The sequence below is a fragment of the Carcharhinus amblyrhynchos genome, chromosome 1 (genome assembly GCF_965287045.1).
Source record: "Carcharhinus amblyrhynchos chromosome 1, sCarAmb.v2.hapA, whole genome shotgun sequence".
NCBI classification, from domain to species: domain Eukaryota; kingdom Metazoa; phylum Chordata; class Chondrichthyes; order Carcharhiniformes; family Carcharhinidae; genus Carcharhinus; species Carcharhinus amblyrhynchos.
In genome coordinates, this window is record NC_137324.1 from 128,169,760 (window position 1) to 128,191,998 (window position 22,239).

The 22,239-nt window shown below is 42.4% G+C and overlaps 1 protein-coding gene across 5 annotated transcripts in view; it reads right to left on the reverse strand.

The window, feature by feature from the left end:
• The window catches only part of zbtb49 (zinc finger and BTB domain containing 49), a 32,957-nt gene that overhangs the window by 10,255 nt on the left and 463 nt on the right, over positions 1 to 22,239 (reverse strand). For 3 of the 5 annotated variants that reach the window (XM_080192369.1, XM_080192342.1, XM_080192379.1), the window contains exons 2-4: positions 19,423 to 19,592; positions 16,851 to 18,034; positions 5,031 to 5,077 (exon numbers count right to left, since the gene is read on the reverse strand). In XM_080192369.1, the coding sequence (XP_080048495.1) occupies positions 5,031 to 5,077; positions 16,851 to 18,034; positions 19,423 to 19,580 (1,389 nt within the window). In that variant the 5' untranslated portion in view covers positions 19,581 to 19,592. Of the gene's footprint in view, positions 1 to 5,030; positions 5,078 to 16,850; positions 18,035 to 19,422; positions 19,593 to 20,727; positions 21,067 to 22,086; positions 22,227 to 22,239 lie in introns of those variants that run through there. The other 2 variants (XM_080192350.1, XM_080192360.1) reach the window with 2 other exon arrangements.

Below are 22,239 nucleotides of genomic sequence, written 5' to 3' on the forward strand. Positions count from 1 at the left end.
GCACTCCAGCTCCAGGGACCTGACCGTATGCATAATTGGACAGCCAGCCTGTTCCTTGCCATAATACAAATTTGGAGCGGGAGTCATTCAATAAGATCATAGAAGGTCTGCAGTGCAGAAGAGGCCATCCAGCCCAACGTATCTGCACCAACTCTCCAACAGAGCATCCTACTCAGCCCTGCACCCTCACCCTATCCCCGTTACCCCAAGAATTTACCCCGCTAATTCCCCTAACTTACATATCTTTGGACACTAAGGAGCAATTTAGCATGGTCAATCCACTTAACCTGCACATCTTTGGACTGTGGAAGGAAACTGGTGCACCCGGAGGAAATCCACGCAGACACAGGGAGAACATGCAAACTCCACATTGTCACCTAAGGCTGGACTCAAATCTGGGTCCCTGGTGCTGTGAGACAACAGTGCTAACCACTGTCGAACACAAAAAAAAGCTTACTGCACCTGGTATTCCCAGGCAGTCTCCCATCCAAGTGCTAACCAAGCCTGAGACTGCTTGGCTGCCAAGATCAGACAAATTCGGGCGTTTTCAGACTAGCGTGGCTATAGTGATCACTGATCTGATTTTAACCTCAACTCTACATTCCTGTCTATCCTGATAACAGTTCACCCCCTTGACTATCAAAAGTCCATACCTCTGCCTTAAAAATATTCAAAGCCTCTTCTTCCACTATCTTTTGAGGAAGAGAGTTCCAAACATAGTCAAAATTCTGAGAGAAAATGTTTTTCCTTATTCCTATCTTATTGGGCAGCTGCTTACTTTTTAGTTCTAGATTCTCCCACAAGGGGAAACATGCTTTCCACATCCACCCTGTCAAGTACCCTTAGAACTCTTACTCTTCTGAACTGCAGTGGATACAAACCTGGCTTGTCCAACTTTTCCTCACAAGAGACATACCCATTCCAGGTGTTAGTCTAATAAACTTTCACTTCTAATGAATTTACATCCTTCTTTAAATAATGTACACAGTACTCCAGATATCGTGTCACTAATGTCCTATACAATTTAACCTTCCCTACTTCTGTATTCAATTTCCCTCCCAATAACCATTAACATTCTATGAACTTTGCTGGTTACTCGCTGCGCCTGCTTACTAACCTTTTGCAATTCATGCTTTAGAACACCCAGATCCCTCTGCATCTTAGATCTCTGCAATCTCTCATCGTTCAGGTTATTTTTTTTTATATTCTTGCTGCATAAATGGACAATTTCACATTTTCCAGGCCTTTAGTTGACTTGGCCTTTTAGATGTCCAGGTGGAAATGACTGGAGCATGCTGTGTAGTGGTAGAACCCTAGACCAGCTCAACTTCAGGTCCCCAACCCTGGAATGAAAACCCTGGCCATTTTTTTAATGGACTGATTGCATCTGGTTCCTTGTAAGATGTTGGAATTAATAGGTTTCTTTACCCCATGCAATGAAGACTATTTTCTATGCCAGAAATCACAGGAACTGAATAGTTCTAACAAGAATGTACATAAAGCTTCCAAATTTAGATCCAAAAAGGCTCCAGATGTTTGTATGTTGCAAAATTCTTTCAGGCTCCCTTTGAAATCAGGAGACAAAATTTTGTTGCCCCCAAAACAGTCCAGGTAATGGAGGAAGGGAAAATTGCAACAGCTGACATATGTTCACATTTGAAACTTTGAGCTGAGATATTCTTTGATTAGTGAGATCTCACCAGATATGGAACTGTGGCTCTAAACATGAGAACAGAATTCTTCTATCTTTTAGTGGCAGAAACCTCCTGGAAGACCCGTGAAGTCACCAGCATTGACAGTGGAAAACATTCTTATAAGAACATATTCTGGAGTTCTGTCTGTGAAAGGATGCAAATCTCTGCCTTTAACCTATCTATCATGACTCTGAGATCAAAAGTTGAAAATCTGAGTGATTTCCATGTTTTAGATACGTATATGAATAGGGAGGAAACAGAGGGATATGGATCGAATAAAGGCAGTTTTTTTTTTAGTTAGGACATCATGATCTGCACAGGCTTGGAGGGAAAAGGATCCTGTTCCTGTGCTCTACTTGTCTTTGTTCTTTGCTTTGCTTTTCCAGCAAATTTTCAGAATTATCGCATGTGAATCCATCCATTATTTCTGCAGAGCTTTATGGGTTGAGTAAATGAAGGAAAAATATATATTTCACCCAAAGAAATGATTAAACTGTCAAAATAGTTGTGTTTTCAGAGTCCTGCTTAATATTGCTGGTTATCTTACCCAGCTACACTACTTATCTGGGCATAGGGGGCACAGTTCAAAAAGGGGTCCGCTGTTCAAGACAGGGAGCAGGTGGAATTTCTTCTTTTAGACATCTTTGTGCTTCGAATTCTCTTCCACAGTGAGCTTAGAGATTGCATCATTGTATACATTCAAGGCTGACTTCCAGATTTTGATTAATAAGGAAATCAAGTGTCACAAGGTGGGGTGGGGAGTGGGGTGTGGGGGCGGAGTGGAGTGAAAGCCACAATCAGATCCATGATCTTATTGAATGAGACAGCAGGTTTGAGGTATTGTGTGACCGATTGCCACTCCTATTTCTTAACTTCTTATGTGTGGAACTGTGAAGTAAAACGTACTTGTGCACAAATACTGGACTGTGTGGTACAATGTCACAATGAAGATCTAATTCTACATTGTTACAACAACATTTATCATTAAAATAAGATCAATTTGAACAAGAAACATCTTCAAAAAAGAAAATATGATCTCTTGATGAGTACTTTATATAAATGTTCTAAGTAGCTGGTGACTGGCAGCCCTTGGCATTTAAATATTGCACCATGACACACAAGGTAGGTAATAAAAAGTAAAATTCAACCATGAGTTTTGGCATCAACCACAACGGAATTTGACAAAACATATCCTCCACTGAAAGTGACCCAGGCTCCTCAGATTGTTTGGTAGAATAAACCTCAGCACTAAATTGCCGAAGAATGAAGCATTGTTCTAGGGTGGGCCCTTTCCAATTCTGAAACTTGTGATGGCTTAGTACCAAATGGACTAATCAGCTTTTGGTGAGGATCTTCTCTGCCTGGTCAAAGACCTAGGCTAAACAATCAGTACCTGTACTGGACAATATGAAGCTTGTATTCAAATGTTATTTCATAACTTTGTGCAACTTCCAGGATGAAGTTTTATCAAAAGCTGCACTGATCTGAGTGATCTCCACCTTACTGCTGTGTAACTTAGCCTCAACTGTCAACAACAGCCATCTTTGTTATGAACGATATCAAGCAATTTAGTTCTGTAACTGCTGAGACCCGACTAGAGTCAAGTCCAGCAAACTGGTTTCAACAGAGTTGGAATGGTAACTTCTCCCTGCTGACAATATCCCCAATCATGCTTCAAAATGGGGTGTAGGTTCTTGTGGTAACCACGAAGAACATTTCTCTAGGGGCCCCACAAAGAATAGACTAAAGGGTGGTATTCACGCTGGAACTATCTTCCTGTTAGTCACATTGCAGGTGATGTTATAGAGGTCTATAAAATAATGAAGGGCACAGATTAGCTAGATAGCCAATATCTTTTCCCAAAGGCAGGGAAGTCTAAATCTAGAGGGCACGGGTTAAAGGTGAGAGGGGAGAGATACAAAAGTGTCCGGAGGAGCAATTTTTTCACACAGAGGGTAGTGAGTGTATGGAACAAGCTGCCAGAGGTAGTAGTAGAGGCGGGTACAATTTTGTCTTTTAAAAAGCATTTAGAGAGTTAAATGGATAAGATGGGTATAGAGGGATATGGGCCAAATGTGAGCAATTGGGACTAGTTTAGAGGTTTAAATAAAAGGGCAGCATGGATAAGTTGGGCCAAAGGACCTGTTTCCATGCTGTAAACCTCTATGACTCTATGAGCTATTGACAGTTGTCACATTGAGCAGTTACTCCCATATAAATGCAAATCCTTGTTACAGTTCAGGCTCTTTTCTATAGAAATTATTTGAAAGGAATAAAGATACTTTTTTTTGTGCTTTGAAGTGTAGTTTCTGTCTGCAAGTGGAGAAAAAGTTCTGAGACTGTAGGTACGAATGAGCTGTGATATATTTCCTGAGACTACAAATAGTAAGCAATTTAGTGGTTCATCCCCAATATAAACAAACACAGCATACCTATAGGCCAGGATTTTCTGTTCCCATTTTTGTCAGGTTGGTTCAGCGATGGAAATGGAAAACCTTATGAGAACTCCCAAACTATTTCACACTTGGTGAAAATGATTGACACAATTATCCCTCCACCCCTGTCAGTGACGGGGCAAGATTCTTGAAGTTCAATGTCGGGAACATCATTTGAATACAGTACCATCTATTTAACAGGCCTCTATACCTGAATCATCATCACCCCCGCCCAACCTAACACCCAGCAGAAAGTCCAGTCATGTCAGCATGCGGGCATAATGGTGTGAATCATGACTGATCCTCCAAGGTATGTACCTGGCAAGTAGACCTCCAAGAGGATCTCAGGTGAGTGCATCATCGGGGAAGAAGGGTGTGGAAGATCATGCTCATACATTTAACTCATTTGCATAAATCAAAACAGATGAAATGAATGATTGCTATCCTTGTTATGGTTCAGAGATAAACTGCATCTACTGAATTAGGTTCATTTAATCAAACTGTGGTTTTGTATATTTATCTTACTCTGTAACAAAATATTTTAACCATTTGGATCAAGGCTTTTCTTAACTAGCTCGACCTACAGGGATTGAAGGTCTAAATGTGTAAAAGACATGGACTGGATCACAAGAAGACACGATTTGTTAAGTCATTGGTTGTGCTATTGTGCAAATGGGTACAGGACAATATGATCATTGACACAAAAGTAAGAGGCACAGACTACTGAAGAGAATGGATGATATCATAGAATCCAAGAAAGTATCTATGGCAGAAGCAAATTTGTAACAGTCAAGCACCACACAGACAAGGTGCTAAAATTTTGATCCTTTAATTTTGCCTCAAGAAAGCAGAAAAAACTATTTGGAATGCTTTTGACAATACTTTTAAATAATAATCTTACCTGTGAAAAGTGCTTCCCACAGATGTTGCACTCAAATGGTTTCTCTCCTATTAAGCACAATGAAATACTTATATTAGGAAGTTAGATAACTTACAATAGGCGTCAGTTATCCTTCTTTCATACATGTGTCCTGATTACCTACATTTAGCAAAAGTAGAATTTATAAACACTCTCAAATCAGGAATCACTGATAAAAGTTTCATTAAGTACCAAATTGTGGATTGCTTATTTAACTTATTTAATCATCAGCAATGATAATTGCTGCCATCTGTCCTCCCTAGAAGCAAAAAGTGGCTTTAAATTCAATTCTTTTTACTTTTCTGTGCCCAGTGAAGAAACTGGGTGCATAACTAATGGGGATTGGGTTTCTAGTTTTATTATTAAGAGATAGGAATATAATTTAAGGTCATATGTTTTTAAATGTGAGCCAAAATGATTGCTCAAAGAATTTGTAAGCTAATTTCAGGAATGTAATCAGGCGCATTTTAATGAATGGAAATCATAACACTTGTGCCCTTCTTGTGATGTTGCTCAGAAAACATTTTATAATATTAAATGGATTTAAAATATTCTCTTTTCATTTTTATTTGCATTTATTATCTCTCCATATCAATCTGTCCATTCTAAATACACAGGCTTTAGTTGTGGTGAACTGACCTAACAGACATGAAAATTCCTCATGGAATCAAATTCTGAAAAATCAAATCTTATCTCACACTCAGAAACATTTATATTCTTGCCTCTTAATAACAAAACTTATGACTAATCCAAGGAGTTGATGAGCTTTTATTGGAAGGCAATGGCTACAAGTTAAATTAAGCTAAATTAGCACTGATGCAAGGACAACATGAAGTCCAGAGTTCAGGGTGGGCAATGCATTGCTGGAAAATTTGAATGGTGTTGAGATCAGGCCCATATCGGAGGTGATAGCAGCTTTGTCAGAACTTTAAATCCATTTCCTGACATGACAGGGGGCAGGGACTGGTGGGAAGGCAGCACATTACAGTGCAATGATAAGGGACAGCAGTCTGTAAGGGTTTAGCAAGCATGGTCCAAAAGCCATCTGATGCCTTGTGCGAGGTGCAGTTTGCTTCCCTCTTTACATTACATCTCTCTATTAACATAGTTGCACTTTTTGTGCATATCTTGTGATACTGACATAGAAGTACAGCTCAGAATATTGTGCTTCAGCTGAGCACTGAAGTATTAAAATGAGGGTGCACTCTGAGATCAGAAATAATAAGGAAGCTGAGCAGGTTGCATCCGCAGGATAGGGAGAACATTAGTCAAAGGTGAGAAAAAAAAATGTAATGAGCAAAATATTGGTTAAGATGGTACTGCATTAAAGTGGTGCTACGTAAATGACAGATTCCCTGGGACAGCCATGTGGGTTTCCCACTGATATCATTGCAGAAGGGTTATGTGGATAAGGCGGGAAAGTGGAGTTGAGGATCAGTCATGACCTTCCTGAATGGTGACAGAACAGGCTAGATGAGCCACTTCTGCTCCGACATCTTATGGTCTTAAACCCAGACAGTTAGTGGCCCCTGGTACTTTCTGCTGCTGAAGAAAATCAACACAGTTGACTTAGTTATGCAAGTTAATTTTTAGCCTAATGAGTACATTTTCTAGGTTGTTGTGTTTGTATTTAAACAGATTGTAAATGCAATCATTACATTTCAAAAATAATTTATGGTTGTGAAGAGCTTTTGGACAACTGAGCTTATGCAGGAAGGTGATCTTGTGGTGCAGTGGGTCATATCCATGCCTCTGAGAAGCTCTGGGGTTCAGGTTCCATGCCAGGTCTTGATGGCCAAGAAAGGTGGGTTCATAACGAGGTATCAGCTTGGGGTGTCAGGGAGGGGTAGTACCTTTGGTGGGGGGGAACATGTCGCGTCCTTTCAGGGCAGTTTGTTCACCCTTTGTCTCCACCTGGCACTCAGCTCTCACCTATGGCTCCCTGTAGCTGTTTGCATGCGACAGCGGCCACACCCTGGGCAACGACCTTGACAACCCGGCTAAACCGGGTGACGGTAGTCAACGGGTCTCAACCCTCAGTGAGATAGGGAGATGTCTATCCCAGCATGTGAAGATAGAGTCTGGCAGATTGAGCAGATGATACCAATGGAAGGTCAAACAGTCAAGAAGGTGGTCTCTGCAAGCATCATGGAATGCGAAGAGCAGGACGAAATACAGGAGACGTCCTAGTCATGGAAGGTCAAACAGTCAAGAAGGTGGTCTCTGCAAGCGCCGTGGAATGTGAAGAGCAGGACGAAACACAGGAGATGTCCTGGTCATACACAGCGCCTAGTCCCACCTCCAGCCATCTTGACTCGTCTTGCCCCTGGATCTAGATGGGAATTAGGAAGAAAGAGTGAGGCTGACGCTGCACAACGCTCCTTCACTTTAATCCAAATCAAGCGCTAGTTTCGACACCATCATCATCATCATGTGTCCTGTTCAACCCTTGAAGTCCTGTGGCGGTGGGCGAGCGACGAAGCAGCATGTGTTATGGACCTGCACGCAGGCGGCTCGGGTCTAATGGCCATTTTCTACTGACCGAAGCAGCAGTGGAACTAGGCGTCTACCTGGGCGACTGAGCAGTCCTCTTCACGAACGCCCTGCTCACTTCCGTAGAATGAGGAAGGGGCTAGAAAACGTGCCCTAAACACTGCCTGCTTCACTACACCCTGGCAAGTTTACTGCAGCTGGCGGGGATCCCATCTTGCGGTCGAACAAACAAAATAAAACACAAGGTGACATTGCTCACCATTGAGACTTGGAACGTGCGCATGCTTTTGGACAACCCTACAGCAGACAGACCAGAGAGAAGAACAGCCTTAGTTGCCAGAGAGCTTACAGGATACAACACTGACATTGCAGCCCTGAGCGAAACTCGTTTTGCCCACGTAGGTCAATTGACTGAAACTGGTGGTGGATACATTTTTTTCCTGGAGCGGTCGTGGTAGCGATGAGTGTCACGATGCTGGAGTTGGATTCGCCGTCAGGAGTCACCTTGTTCGGAAACTTGACAGTCTACCCAAGGGTGTGAACGACCGGCTTATGACATTACAGCTTCTGCTACAGAACAGAAGTCAAGCCACCCTGATCAGTGCTTATGCCCCCACAATGAACAACCTGGACAAGATGAAAGACAAGTTCTATGAAGAACGAGACGCCCTATCAGCAGTGAGCAATACCGACAAACTGATCTTGTTTGGCGATTTCAATGCAAGAGTCGGTTGTCCAAAAGCTCTTCACAACGATAAATTATTTTCGAAATGTAATGATTGCATTTACAATCTGATAAAATACAAACACAACAACCTAGAAAATGTAGTCATTAGGCTAAAAATTAACTTGCATAACTAAGTCAACTGTGTTGATTTTCCTCAGCAGCAGAAAGTACCAGGGGCAACTAATTGTCTGGGTTTAAGACCATGCAACTCTGCAATCTGGAAGGGAGTCATTGGGGGGCATGGAGTGGGCAAGTGTAATAGTAACGGCCTACTCTTAATGAAAACCTGTGCAGCACACAACCTCCTCATCACCAACACAACCTTCCATCTGCCTACCTGTAACAAGACCTCCTGGATGCACCCCTGCTCTAAGCATTGGCATCTTATCGACTATGTCATTGTCAGGGGAAAAGACAGGCAGGATGTCAGAGTAACCAAGGCCATGTGTGGTGCTGACTGCTGGACAGATCACAGGCTCACTGTCTCCAAAATGAGGCTCTGCATCAGACCCAAGAGGCGACCACAAGGAAGCAAGGTTATGAAAAGAATCAATGCGGCCAAGCTAAAGAACCCCAGCATAGCTTCAGCACTGGCTGTAGACTTAGAAATCAAGCTTGCTGACCTACACCTCGCAGGCAGCGCTGAGGACGACTGGGAACGCTTCAGGGATGCTATCCATACATCTCCGCTGAAGACACTTGTGCCCTCTACCCGCAAGCAGCATGATTGGTTTGATGAGAATGATGAGGAGATACAAGCTCTACTTGTTGAAAAGTACCATCTTCCTTGGGCCTGTCAGAACGACCCATCTACAGCTGCCAAGAAAATTGCTTTTACTAGTGATCACAAGACAGTCCAGAATAAACTGCGTAAAATGCAGGATGCCTGGCTGAGCACCAAGGCAGATGATATACAGGGGCACGCTGACAAAAACGACTTGAAACGTTCTAATGAAACCCTCAACACTCTCTACGGACCTCAATCTCTCAGGAGTTCCCCCTCCTGAGTACAAATGGTACAACTCTTATTACAGAGAAGGCTCAGATCCTGCAGAGATGGGCTGAATACTTTGAAGCCGTCCTCAACTGACCATCATCTATTAACGATGAGGCAATAGACAGGATTCCCCAAGTTGATATCAATAGCGCCATGGATGACCCACCAGTAGTAGCCGAAGTCACGAAAGCTGTCAGCCAGCTATCCAGTGGCAAAGCCCCAGGGGCACTTGTCATACCTGCAGAGATCTATAAAGCTGCTGGTCCTGCACTTATCGAGAAGCTCACCGAGTTGTTCCAGTCCTTTTGGAAGCCAGGATCCATTCCTCAGGAACTTAAAGATGCTTCCATCGTACACCTCTACAAGAGGAAGGGCAATCAGCAAGTATGTGACAACCACCAAGGAATCTCGCTGCTCTCCATCACAGGAAAAACCCTCGCAAGAGTCCTGCTAAATTGTCTGGTTACTCATCTGGAGCTGGGCCTGCTTCCAGAGTCACAGTGTAGCTTCTGCAAAGGTCATGGGACTACTGACATAATTTTTGCTGCATGCCAACTTCAGGAGAAGTGTCAGGAGCAGAATCATGAGCTCTACACAACCTTTGTTGACCTTGCGAAAGCCTTTGACACTATAAGCTGACAAGGCCTGTGGAGGACCATGTCAAATTCATTCAGATGGTATGCCAGTTCCATGATGGCCAGAGTACTGGATCGCGGAAAATCCTCTGAGGCATTCCCAGTCACCAATGGCGTCAAACAGGGCTGTGTGCTCTCACCCACACTGTTCAGCATGATGTTTACTGCCATGCTGAATGATGCCTTCCAGGACAGTGCTCCTGGAATCAGCCTCAAGTACAGAGGAGATGGGAAGCTCTTCAACCTAAAGAGACTTCAAGCTATCAGAAGTGAAGTATTGGAAGTGAGCCAAAGTGAAGGAGACCGTTCTGAGAGATTTCCGCTTTGCCGATGACTGCGCCCTGTATGCTGGCTCAAAGCCAGAGATGCAAGTCAGTATGGACAAATTTTCCACAGCTTGTGACAACTTTGGACTCACCATCAACGTTAAAAAGACCGAAGTCATGCACCAGCCTGCTCCTCATGCGCCGTACACAGAACCCATAATCATAATCAAAGGGCCGAAACTACAGGCAGTGGACCAGTTCACTTATCTTGGCAGCACCCTCTTCCACAAGCAGTGGCTATTGATACAGAAGTTAACTGCAGAACAGCAAAGGCAAGTTCTGCTTTCAGTAGTCTGCGCTCCACTGTATGGGAACGTCGAGGAATCAGCCCAGCAACAAAACTGAAAGTCTACAGCGCCGTGGTACTCACTACCCTCCTGTATGCCTGTGAAACATGGACTGTGTATCGAAGGCATGCAAGACAGCTCAATCATTTCCACATGACTTGTCTTCGCAGAATATTACGCATCCGATGGCAAGACAAAGTACCAGACGCTGAAGTTCTCTCTAGAGCAAGTCTACCATCAGTCCACACACTGCTGATGAGGTTACACTGAGGCTTCATTTGAAGCAATTTTTAAAAGCGGCATCTCGGCCTTTTGGCTAAGATGCAAATAAGATCAAGCCCTGGAGGAGGTGCAATGCCTGGTCCAATCAGCTTGGAGCATGTAGATCAATCCCAAGACAGGAAGTAAGAGGCCTGTTTTGTCAGCTTGGATTGGGAATGTCTCACTTGCTGAGATTCTGAATTGGACTTTGACTGGATTGAATTGGATCTATAAACGACAAAAAAAACAGCCTACACATTGGAGGTTCTGAATTGAAACTTCCCAATTCCTGTGGAATCTTTGCACTGGGATTTCCTGCATCTTCAAGGGTACATCTGGTTTCCGACAAACTGGGTCATTATATTTGTATAAACAAAACACCTGGCAGTAAATTTCAGGCAATAATCCCTAAGTTACAATTTAAACAGCAAGTTCTAAACACCTGAGTTTCTTTTGTAGTTTCAGACAGGCTTCTTTGATTAGATTATAGTCTGCTGGTGATTCCCGACACACACTCCTCTACGTGCAAACACTAGAACTAAATATTATCAGTTCTACTCTGGATTATTTCAAAACAATAACATACTTTCAAACAAAAATAAGCTGTTCTACTTTTGTGAGCAGCTCTGAGGGCCTATAAAACTTCAAAGAGAAGGGGAGAATATACTTCCGATACTTTACTAGAGATTTCTAATTTTAATGTTGAATTGCTGTAAATGTCAACCAGAAATACATTTCCAGAAGTAAATCTGTTCTTATTTAATCACAATTGTGCTTATGAAACATATGCCATTTGGTCTCACCCTTCCACAAATATCTCTCCTTTTGTCTTTATTTTTTAATGGCATATCTGACATAGCAGTATCCCCACAGCACTGACTAGCATCCTAGATTATGAACTCAAACCTGGTGTAGGTTTGAACCCGCTAATTGCTAATCCAGAGGTGAAAGTGATACCAAGTTGACATACAATGTGGTATTTGAATATGGGACTTTGCATGGCTTCTTCCTAAAGTGAGCACCATATCTCTGAAGCAAGGGGCTAGTTGTTCTACAGTGAGACAATTTAAATGTTCCCCACTTTCATATTTTTATTTGATTGTAAATCCTGAGATAATGTACGGAAGATAATGGCAGTGCATTGAAAGCTCTGATTTCTGTTTCTTGGCCTTTTAAGAACATAAGAAGTAGGAGCAGGAGTAGGCCATCTAGCCCTTCGAGCCTGCCCCGCCATTCAATAAGATCATGGCTGATCTGTCGTGGCTCAGTTCCACATTCCCGCCCTCTCCCCATAACCCTTAATCTCCTCGCTTATCAAAAACCCATCAACCCGCGTCTTAAAAATATTTAGCGAGGCAGCCTCCACCACTTCAACGGGCAAAGAATTCCAAAGATTCACCACCCTTTGAGTGAAGAAGTTCCTCCTCAACTCCGTTCTAAACTGCCCCCCCTTTATCTTGAGGCTGTGCCCCCTAGTCCTACTGTCCTTTCTGAGCAGGAAGAGTCTCTCCACCTCTATCCTATCCATCCCATTCATCATTTTATATGTCTCAATGAGATCTCCCCTCATTCTTCTAAACTCTAACGAGTACAAGCCTAGTTTATTCAGCCTCTCCTCATAGTTCAACCCGCTCAACTCCGGTATCAGCCTAGTAAACCTCCTCTGCACTCCCTCCAAGGCCAAAACATCCTTGCGTAAGTGCAGCGACCAAAACTGCACACAATACTCCAGCTGCGGCCTCACCAATGCCCTATACAGCTGCAGCAAGACCTCCCTACTTTTATATTCAATCCCCCTTGCTATGAAGGCCAGCATCCCATTAGCCTTCCTGACCACCTGCTGCACCTGCAGGCTGGGTTTTTGCGACTCATGCACAAGGACCCCGAGGTCCCTCTGCACCGTCGCCTGCTGCAGTTTTTCGTCACGTAAGTGATAGTCCTTCCTACCATTATTCCTACCAAAGTGTACCACCTCGCACTTGCCAACATTAAATTCCATTTGCCAGTTCCTGGCCCATTCGCCCAGCCTATCTGGATCCTTCTGCAGACTCTCCACACCCTCCGCGCAATTTGCCGTTCCACCAATCTTGGTGTCATCAGCAAATTTCGACACCATACACTCGGTTCCCTCCTCCAGATCATCTATATAAATGGTAAATAGCTGAGGCCCCAGCACCGACCCCTGGGGCACTCCACTAGTCACCAACCGCCAATCTGAATAGCACCCATTAACCCCCACTCTCTGCCTCCTATTTGACAACCAATCCTCTATCCACGCTAACACCCTACCCCCAACTCCATGCCCCCTTACCTTCTGCAATAACCTCTTGTGAGGTACCTTGTCAAATGCCTTCTGAAAATCAAGAAAGACCACATCCACCGGCTCTCCTCTATCCACCGCCCTAGGCACATCCTCATAGAACTCCAATAAATTTGTCAGACACGACTTCCCTTTAACGAAACCGTGCTGCGTCTGCTCTATCAAGCAATTAATTAACTTGATAAATTTTAAATATTCCATTGACTCACAGATCCCCATGTCAAAAACTTGATTTATTCCCTTAGGCTAACAAGAAATGAAGATTAGGCTGCTCACCATCATCCTGCCTGACAGGTATCCTACATTGACTTTCATAAAACACAACTCCTAGAGCAGGATCCTCTGGTCCTGCTGAAGTTGACACCCCACTGCCCGCCCCAAGCCAAAACCCATAAACTTTGCTGGGACCAGAAAATTCTGTTGCTGGCCAATGGCTTGTTCCATCAGCCACGGGAAACCCACCAAGGGAGGATGTTGAAAAATCCCTTTCCCCCAACCGTTGTCTGGTGATACAATACATCATTATAGAATCAGACAGAAACAGATTAATGTGGATTGGAAATTGTCAGAGTAAAACAATGCATGCAAAATTGTTCAGTATCTGATCCCTATGTTTACTGCAACCTGACACCATGTTCCTGACAAGATGTAGAGCATATATTCAACTGAAGGCATGTCATAAAGACTTGACTAGAGCTGGGGAACACTATATCCTTACAATTCTCTCCCCTCATCATTAAACACAATAAATATTAATGTAAGTTATCCAAGTTGTCCACAAGACTTACAAGACATGGGCCAAATCTTCCAGTCTCCAAATTTGTGACCGAAGATGTGCATTAGGACCCTGTGGAAGTCCTGACACGCAGACCTATGAAGCAATTGCCCAGGAAGTTTAAACCCTTGATGGCTTGTTCCTTTGGATCATCTGTGAATGTCTCCAACTCTGAGGTCACTCTCATCTACCTACTTGAATAGTTACTCAGGAAATATTAGACAGATTAAAACCTGGTCTAACACCCAAGTAAGTCCACAACTGACCCCCAAATCACCTACCCCCCCAACCCCACAACTCACTCCAGTGAACTCCACACCTAAATACTTCCCCCAAGCTACCCAACTACTCCTGACTCTCCCCACTCCATCCATTACCTAACCAGACCTGACTGGACTATTCTTCCCCATCTCTGAACACCCAACTACCCCCTTCCCACCTGACTACCCCACCAAACCTGTCTATCCTTAGCCACAGTATCCCTCCCAAACACCCCACTGCGTCCCCAAACTGAGCTAATCACCCCTGACCGGTTTACTATCTTACCCACCCACCACCACACTTATCGACCCAGCTGTCCACTGACTCACCCAGCCACCACTTTGCCCACCTAACTATTCACTCACTCACATCCATATGAGAGAAATGAACAGAGTGGATAGTCAGAAGCTTTTTCCCAGGGTGGGAGAGTTAATTACTAGGGGGCATAGGTTTAAGGTGCGAGGAGCAAGGTTTAAAAGAGATGTACGAGGCAGATTTTCACATAGAGAGTAGTGGGTGCCTGAACTCGTTGCCAGGGGAGGTACTGGAAGCGGATACGGTAATGACTTTTAAGGGGTGTCTTGACAAGTACATAAATAGGATGGGAAGAGAGGGATATGGTACCCGGAAGTGTAGGAGGTTTTAGTGAAGGTGGGCAGCAAGGTCAGTGCAGGCTTAGAGGGCCGAAGGGCCTGATCCTGTGCTGTAATTTTCTTTATTCTTTGTTCATTCACTAATATTCAAATTGGACATTTAAACTCATCATATGGCAGCTAGCACAGTAAAAAGGGGGCATATACTGTCTTCCCCAAACTTTACTCCACTCTGATGGAGATTTTCAGGATTCTAAGCTGTGTAATGTTCTGTCAGCTAGGTTTGGATGGTACCAGAATTACTGCACAGCAGAGTTCTGTCGGGGGAATTTCTAAATGCATCAGCTATCTGACTATCATTGCAATTGCTCAGAAGGTTCAGGCCTGTAGATCATCATGCAAAATGTACCACATATAAATAATGTATTCTTTGTCAGGAAGCATCTTTGGAGAGAGAAATTGAGTAGGATTTTATGGCCTCACTCAAGCAAGACCAGAAAATCCCACCAGAGATCAACAGACATTTCTGTTGTCCATCCCTCACCCGCTCTGATTCCATGGCGGCGGGACACTAGAATTCCAGTGATAGAGTTAAATTTCAGGGTGGCAATCTTTTATCAGAATAGGATATTTGACTTTAAACGATAACTCTGTCTCTGCATAGATGCTATCTGATCGACAAAATATTTTTTGCATTTTCTGTTTTTATTTCAGATTTCCAGAATGTACGATATTTCGCTTTTGTAACAATACCTTATAAATGGGTTGTCATCTTATAATTTATGAGTTTCATGTCCTCATAGCACAACCCCTTTCACCCTTATTCAAATTCACATTAGCGCAGAATTCCCCATTTCACTAGTGGAACCAGTCCAAGAGTTGGCTATCAATGTCTAATACTGATCAGGCAGTCACAGCCATTGCATGTGCAGAAGAGAACATGCACCGGTGGCCAAGTGAAAGGTGTGGCAGGGGTGGCACAGTCGTTAACACTGTTGCCTCACAGTGCCAGGGACCTGAGTTCAATTCCAGCCTCAGGTGACTCTGTGGCGTTTGCAAGTCCTCCCTGTGTCTGCGTGGATTTCCTCCGGGTGCTCCGGTTTCTTCCCACACTTCAAAGATGTGCACTGCACTGCAGGGATTCTAAGAGTCTAAACAGTGTACAGTGAGGAATAACGAACAGGGAACGGTTGGGTACATTATGAAGCACAGTCCAGTGGTAAATAAGCTGTTGAGTGAGACATAAAAAACAAAGACTAATTTTGTTGAATTGAGTTAAAGAGCAGAGCTGAACCTGGGGGAACATGGAAGGGGAAAACAGAAAAAATAATGTGAGTAAATGGCCCGGACCCTGGTTGTGCTACGCAGATATTTCCAATTAAAGCCTTTGATAGAAAATATCAGTTTTGCTACCAGCACAGGTCTCTCTTACAGCAGGATATTCTGATTATGTGAATCACGGGAATATCTTGGAGTGGCTCTATTGTACATAGCAGGGACAAGACTTCAATATGGCTCAAGGTCTCCTCTGGAGCTGCATGACTCAAAACAAAAATAGCTATGGGCTAGGATTATTATCCTGATTAGTGTGTTAACTTTGAATCATAGAATCCTACACTGCAGAAGGAAGCCATTCAGTCCATCAAGCCTGCACTTATATCAATCCCACCCAGGTCCTTTCCCTGTCATCCCACATATTTATCCCACTAATCCTCCAACACTAAGGGGCAATTTAGCATGGCCAATCCACATAACCCGCATATCTGTGGAATGTGGGAGGAAGCTGGAGCACCCGGAGGAACCCCACATATTCACAGGGAGAGCATGCAAACTCCACACAGTGACCTGAGGTCGGAATTGAACCCGGGTTCCTGGCGCTATGAAGCAGCAGAGCTAGCCAATGTGCTACCTAGCAGTTTTCACACAAATACAACTTGTGTCTATGCTCCCCAAAATTTGGGAAATGTAGAGAGCAGTGACTCTCTGTTAATTATAAATCTCCCCCCCCACTCCCACCGGTTCTTCAGCTTTGAAAGTGAACAACACAAAGCCTACCATGATGTGCTGTAATTCATTGTTTCAAATCTGAGATAAAATCTAAAACTGTGTGTTTCCAACCTACTGTACCTGTATGGGAACGTCTGTGTAGCTCTAGATTGCTCGGGTGCTTGAAGGTTTTCCCACATAGTTCACAACAATATTGCTTCTGTGACTGACAAAGTTGGGACTGAACATTTGTATTATTTAAAGACTGGTCAAGAATTTCCTCAGTGTCTCCAGCAGCCCCATGGTCAACCGGTACCAGATCACTGCCTCTCAAAGGTGAGTCAGTGAGTTTCATTTGTTCCGGATCTTTCTCCCCAGCACAATCGCCTTGTCTCACATTCTCTTTGGGCAGCTTGCTTGAACTGAGTTCGTTTATTTTCTCCGTTTCGGTTGTTTCATTCAGCTTCGGCAGCACAGAAGATGACTCGAGCAGTTTCTTTGGCCACAGGTAATCGTATTTCTTCAGAGGGATCTTCTTTTTCACATGAGGCAATGGTCTAATTGGTTGGGGTTCCACGTTCGCTGCATTCTGACCAAAGGACCACCTTTCTTCTGAATGCACAGGCATGCCTGATGAGGAGGGCTCCTGATTGGCATTGCTGCATTCAGAACGCTCAAGGGAAGATACATCCTTCACGGTTACTGCTGCACTTAAACCATCATCGAGTTCTGCTCTTCTTTGCTCCCCCTGATTATTGCTGAAAAACGGAGACAGATGTTGCTTGAATATGTCTTTACCATAACAGTTGTATAATTTAGAAGGCGGCTGAGTACCTTGTCTCATTGGATAATCTGAAGAATTTCTGTCTGGAAGTCCAGTTGTTTGGCTCTGCAAGGTGGCTGAGATTTCAGCTTGGGAAATATCTGGCAGTGGTCTAAATAACAAGCCCAGCTCCTGTGCTTTGTGAATATGACTCTGCATCCCAAACGAGCAGTCATGGTTTATCTCAGCACCATCGTTATTTTCTAGCATGTCCTCTGTGTCGGTTGTCAGGGCCCCATGCAGTGAAATGGCACTGGGAGCTGACAAGTTGTTGGTATCACTTATGACATTTGCTGAAGCCTTTAGAAAAGTATAACATAGACTGAGCACATTTGGTACTTGCAAACACTGAGCAATGTCCAACACAGCCTGGACATTTTCATGGCTAAGATCGAGGTGTGAAGTATACATAAAATCCAGAATCTGGCCAATGCCACCAACATTCTTGATATCCAAATGGAAGACATCACGGCTCTGACCTGAAGAATTCTGAAATAAGGTCCTAAAAGATTATAGATATAACACACAATTACTTCAAGCCGAAAAGACAAAGTGGCAGCACTTTACTACTTAAATGCTTTTATTAAAAAGAAGCTAAAGAATGAGATCCTAAGTTGCCATTAGGAGGAATGAGAAGGAAGTGGTATAGTGGTATTGTCACTGGACTAGTAATCCAGAGACTCAGAGCAAGATCTGTGAACTGGGTTCAACTCCCATCACAGCAGATGGTGAAATTTGAATTCAATAAAAAACATGGAATTAAAAGTCAAACAATGACCATGAAACCTGTTGTTGATTGTTGTAAAAATCCATCTGGTTCACTAATGTCCTTTAGGGAAACACATCTGTCATCCTTAGCCATTCTGGCCAACAAGTGGCTCCAGACCCACAGTAATGTGGTTGACTCTTAAATGCCCTCAGAGGGCAGTTAGGGATAGGCAATAATTGCTGACCCAGCCAGCGGCACTCACATTCCATAAATGAATATAGAAAAAGAATTGCTGCCAAAGCAAAAATGTGAAATTTGATGTTTTTGGTTCACTACTTAAACATTATTGCTGCAAAGCAACTTAAAGATGCCATAATGGCATAGCTTTCAGCAAAAAATGTTTCTGTCAACTATTAGTTCTACCTGGCTGATTAAACATATGGCTAACAATACTCTCTTCCCTAAATGTTTCTGGATATGATTTACCACAATTTTAAAACAGTACAATGTTCAGGGTAACAATCCATTCAATGACTTTGGCAGACCCAGTGTGAATAGCTCTGATGTCACCAGGAATGGATCTCTGAAGGTTGAAGTTCAATGTGTGGACAATGATCTGATCGGTGTTACTAACTGATGGATCACTGGCATCTAAGATCCATGTTGAATTTAAGGAAGCTCATGCAAAAGAAGGCAAACAATTTCTAGATTATTTAAACACGCACAATCTTGTCGAAAACTGGCAACGTGAGAAATGTATGGTATGCTAAACATAACTTGCAACAAACAAACATAGAAGGACTGCTATATGTCTAATTACTACAGAATGCTGTAAATCCAGACAAAGTTAGACAGATTCTGTCATATTGTAATGTGAATTATAATGAAAAAAGTAGGAAAACTTTGAACATGTCAGGCACATTAAAATTAAACAGATTTTTTCCACAATCTATTTATGTCTCATGGTCAGCTGGAACTTTGCAATTGGGAACTGTACAATGGGGAAGTTTTCATAGGGAGCCAGTGTGACACTTGGAGGAAGTGTTGCTGCATGTAAGACTTTGAATACATCATACACACAAGGCTACTTGATAATGGTGTACATGAAGCAAAGGCTGGTTGAAAACAGACTACTTTTAGGGCATGGTTTAAAATAAATATTACAAATAGCTCAAACCCACCTAAAATACTGGCTGAATGCAGCCAACACATTCTTATGGGCCTTAAAGCAGACACCCTTCACCACGAGCATGCAGTCACACAGGAAGCCTTGGATTCGTTGTTCATGGAGCTGCTGTAAAAGATGGCAGCTATGGTTTCCTAGCGTTTCAGTCGCCATTCTGTAGTTACCCTAGGACGATAAAACAAATCCCTACTTAATAAGGTATTTATTAGAAATGCGCAGGAGAGGATGTGGTTTTATTCATACGGCAGGATGAATCAAACATAGCTCACATAGAAAGCCACACAGCTTACAAATTGCACAAGAGATTTTGCAACTTTTTGACAAACTGAAAGCAAAAAGACTTGCTGATATTATTTACACAAATTGCATCCTCTATGTAAAATGCAATTCTGTGCATGGTTCAAAAGAAACCTTAAGTGATATGTTTGTTTGCAGCAGTTGTTTATGCTGTGCTTTCATCCTTGTGGTGGATGAGAAACAGTGGTTGGGTCATTCCAGTGCATTAAATGCACTTTGCAAATGTACATTGTTGTGCTAAGTTCAAAGACACAATTTCCTCCTTAATAACTGAATGATTTTATCTGTAAAAGTGACCATTGAGGCTGCCAGCATGCACTATTACTAAATGGGGCTGCAGATGATAAAAAGGCAAACTGGAAAAAGAACCTGCCACCTCCAATATTTCTAAATTAAAATCTAGCCCAGTCTGTGTCAATACAAATTGGTCATTTTCTTATAGAAAATTAATTATGTTTTCATGCAGAGAAACCTGGTAGATTCCAAGCTTTAAGACAACTGTTTTAATTTAGATTAATAAATGGCATCTTACTTCCATCTTAGCTTGGGTTTAAAGTCAACTAAATGCAGACCTATTTAAATAGGGAAATAAATCACTTTTGGTCAATGATTTGTTGCCTATTTTACTAAATGCATTTGTTCCAAGTTTTCAATTATCTCTTTGACAACAAACACTATACTCAATATCTCTTCAACTATTTAAAGATTCATCTATAACGTTTTTTTCAAAAAGCTTCCAGAACTGTACAATAAAACTGGCCATACATAATGGGCATGGATAAATATATTTTCCCTTTATTGCAGAGCATCCTTCACATTCCTGAACCAAATATATATTTGCATGTGATTTGAAGATTACCAGCTCAAGTTTTTTTGATCTTCCAAAGTTTATGCAGAGTAACTAATTTAATTGTATCTGCAGTTTGTATGCCAAATATACAACAGAATTAGCTGCAAGAGTACAAAACCATTCTGATAGCCAGGAAAGGAAAACCAAACTTACCTTTTTACTTCCCAACTGATGATCCTGAATTACTTGTTTTGCTCATTTTACATTTTCCCAATCAGCAATTCACAACTTCTGTAGTTCATTGCAGAGAACAATTGATTAGACATTAATGATAAAATCAGAGGCTGCTAGTCAGTCAACAGGAAAGCAGGCACCACACAAGCACAATGGGACTTGAAACTCCAAAGATGCTTTTCTATGTTCCTGCACAGATTTTTGGTCTCTCAAGGAGTCACAGACATTTGGGGAGCAGGTGGAAAAGTGGACTTGAGATTAAAGTTTAGCTATGATCAGACTGAATGGCGCAGGCTCAAGAGGTAGCATGATCCACTCTTCTCCTATTTCTTATGTTTTTAGGTTAAAGTCTGCAACTAGAAAATAACATACTGGTGCAATTTGGAAACTTTGTGACTAAACTTTGTGACCATATTCTTGAAAACTCCAAAATTAACATTTATAACGAAAGAAAAAAAACACAAATTATTTTCAAAATAACAAGTGTGTGGAGATCAGATCTTAAAATTCATCTTAGACAGGCAAGGTTATAGCTTTCTCCCTTCTGTTAAGGTACTAAGAGGAATTTCAGAAATCTCGCGAAGAGTTTACTAAGAAGTCTGGTGTGGGAAATGGAAGTGTCACACTGGTGGAAGTGGTTGGTTCTGGCAGCCTGCCCCTATCCCACAGCTTCGACCACATTGTGGCTCTGGAGAAAGAACATAGTGTCTGTCAGTTATGACAGACCTGTGATAGGCCATTCAGAACTCTAACCTTTACTTGTCTCAGTACTACTCCCTTCAGCCTCGCCGTATCACCTCGCTTGTCATTTAATCATTCCTGCCTTCCATGTTATTACGGACCTTCCTTTCTGTTCTTTTACCAACTCTTTCACTTTCTTAAAACTTCAAATATTTCTAACTTTTCTCAGTTCTAATGAAAGGGCATCAATGTGAAATGTTTACTCTGTCTGGCTCTATAGTTGCTGCCTGACCTGCTGAGTATTTCCAACATTTCTTTCTCTTCTAGGACACTTTTTACCTTGCTGAATAGCTAAAACTTCTGGTGAATGGTTAGAATAATCTGTAATCACATTTTATTACTGGTGTTGAAAGATTGAATAGATCCAGGCTTGTTAGAAAGGAATGGCATGTGAAGCAATGCGGTAGAAGGGACTGATGTAGATAGACATAAGGTGACAAAACCATGTCAGTCTCTTGTGTCGGGATAGGCAACCTGTTTAATAAATTCCAATTCTCAACGATAAAAAAAACCTTCAAGTCACAGTATTCTTATTTAACAGCAAAATGTACACATTCTGACCCAATATGTGAAACACTTGAAATTTAGGTTAGATACCATAAAGTGGATGATGATAGCTAAAATTGAAATATTAAACCAAGCAGGGTGATGCCATCACTGCGCCTTCAACGTTAAGTTTTCAATAAAACTGCATGCAATGTTGTCCACTTTCCTTCTGAATCAGTTTTCATTCTGCAACAGAAAGGAGTC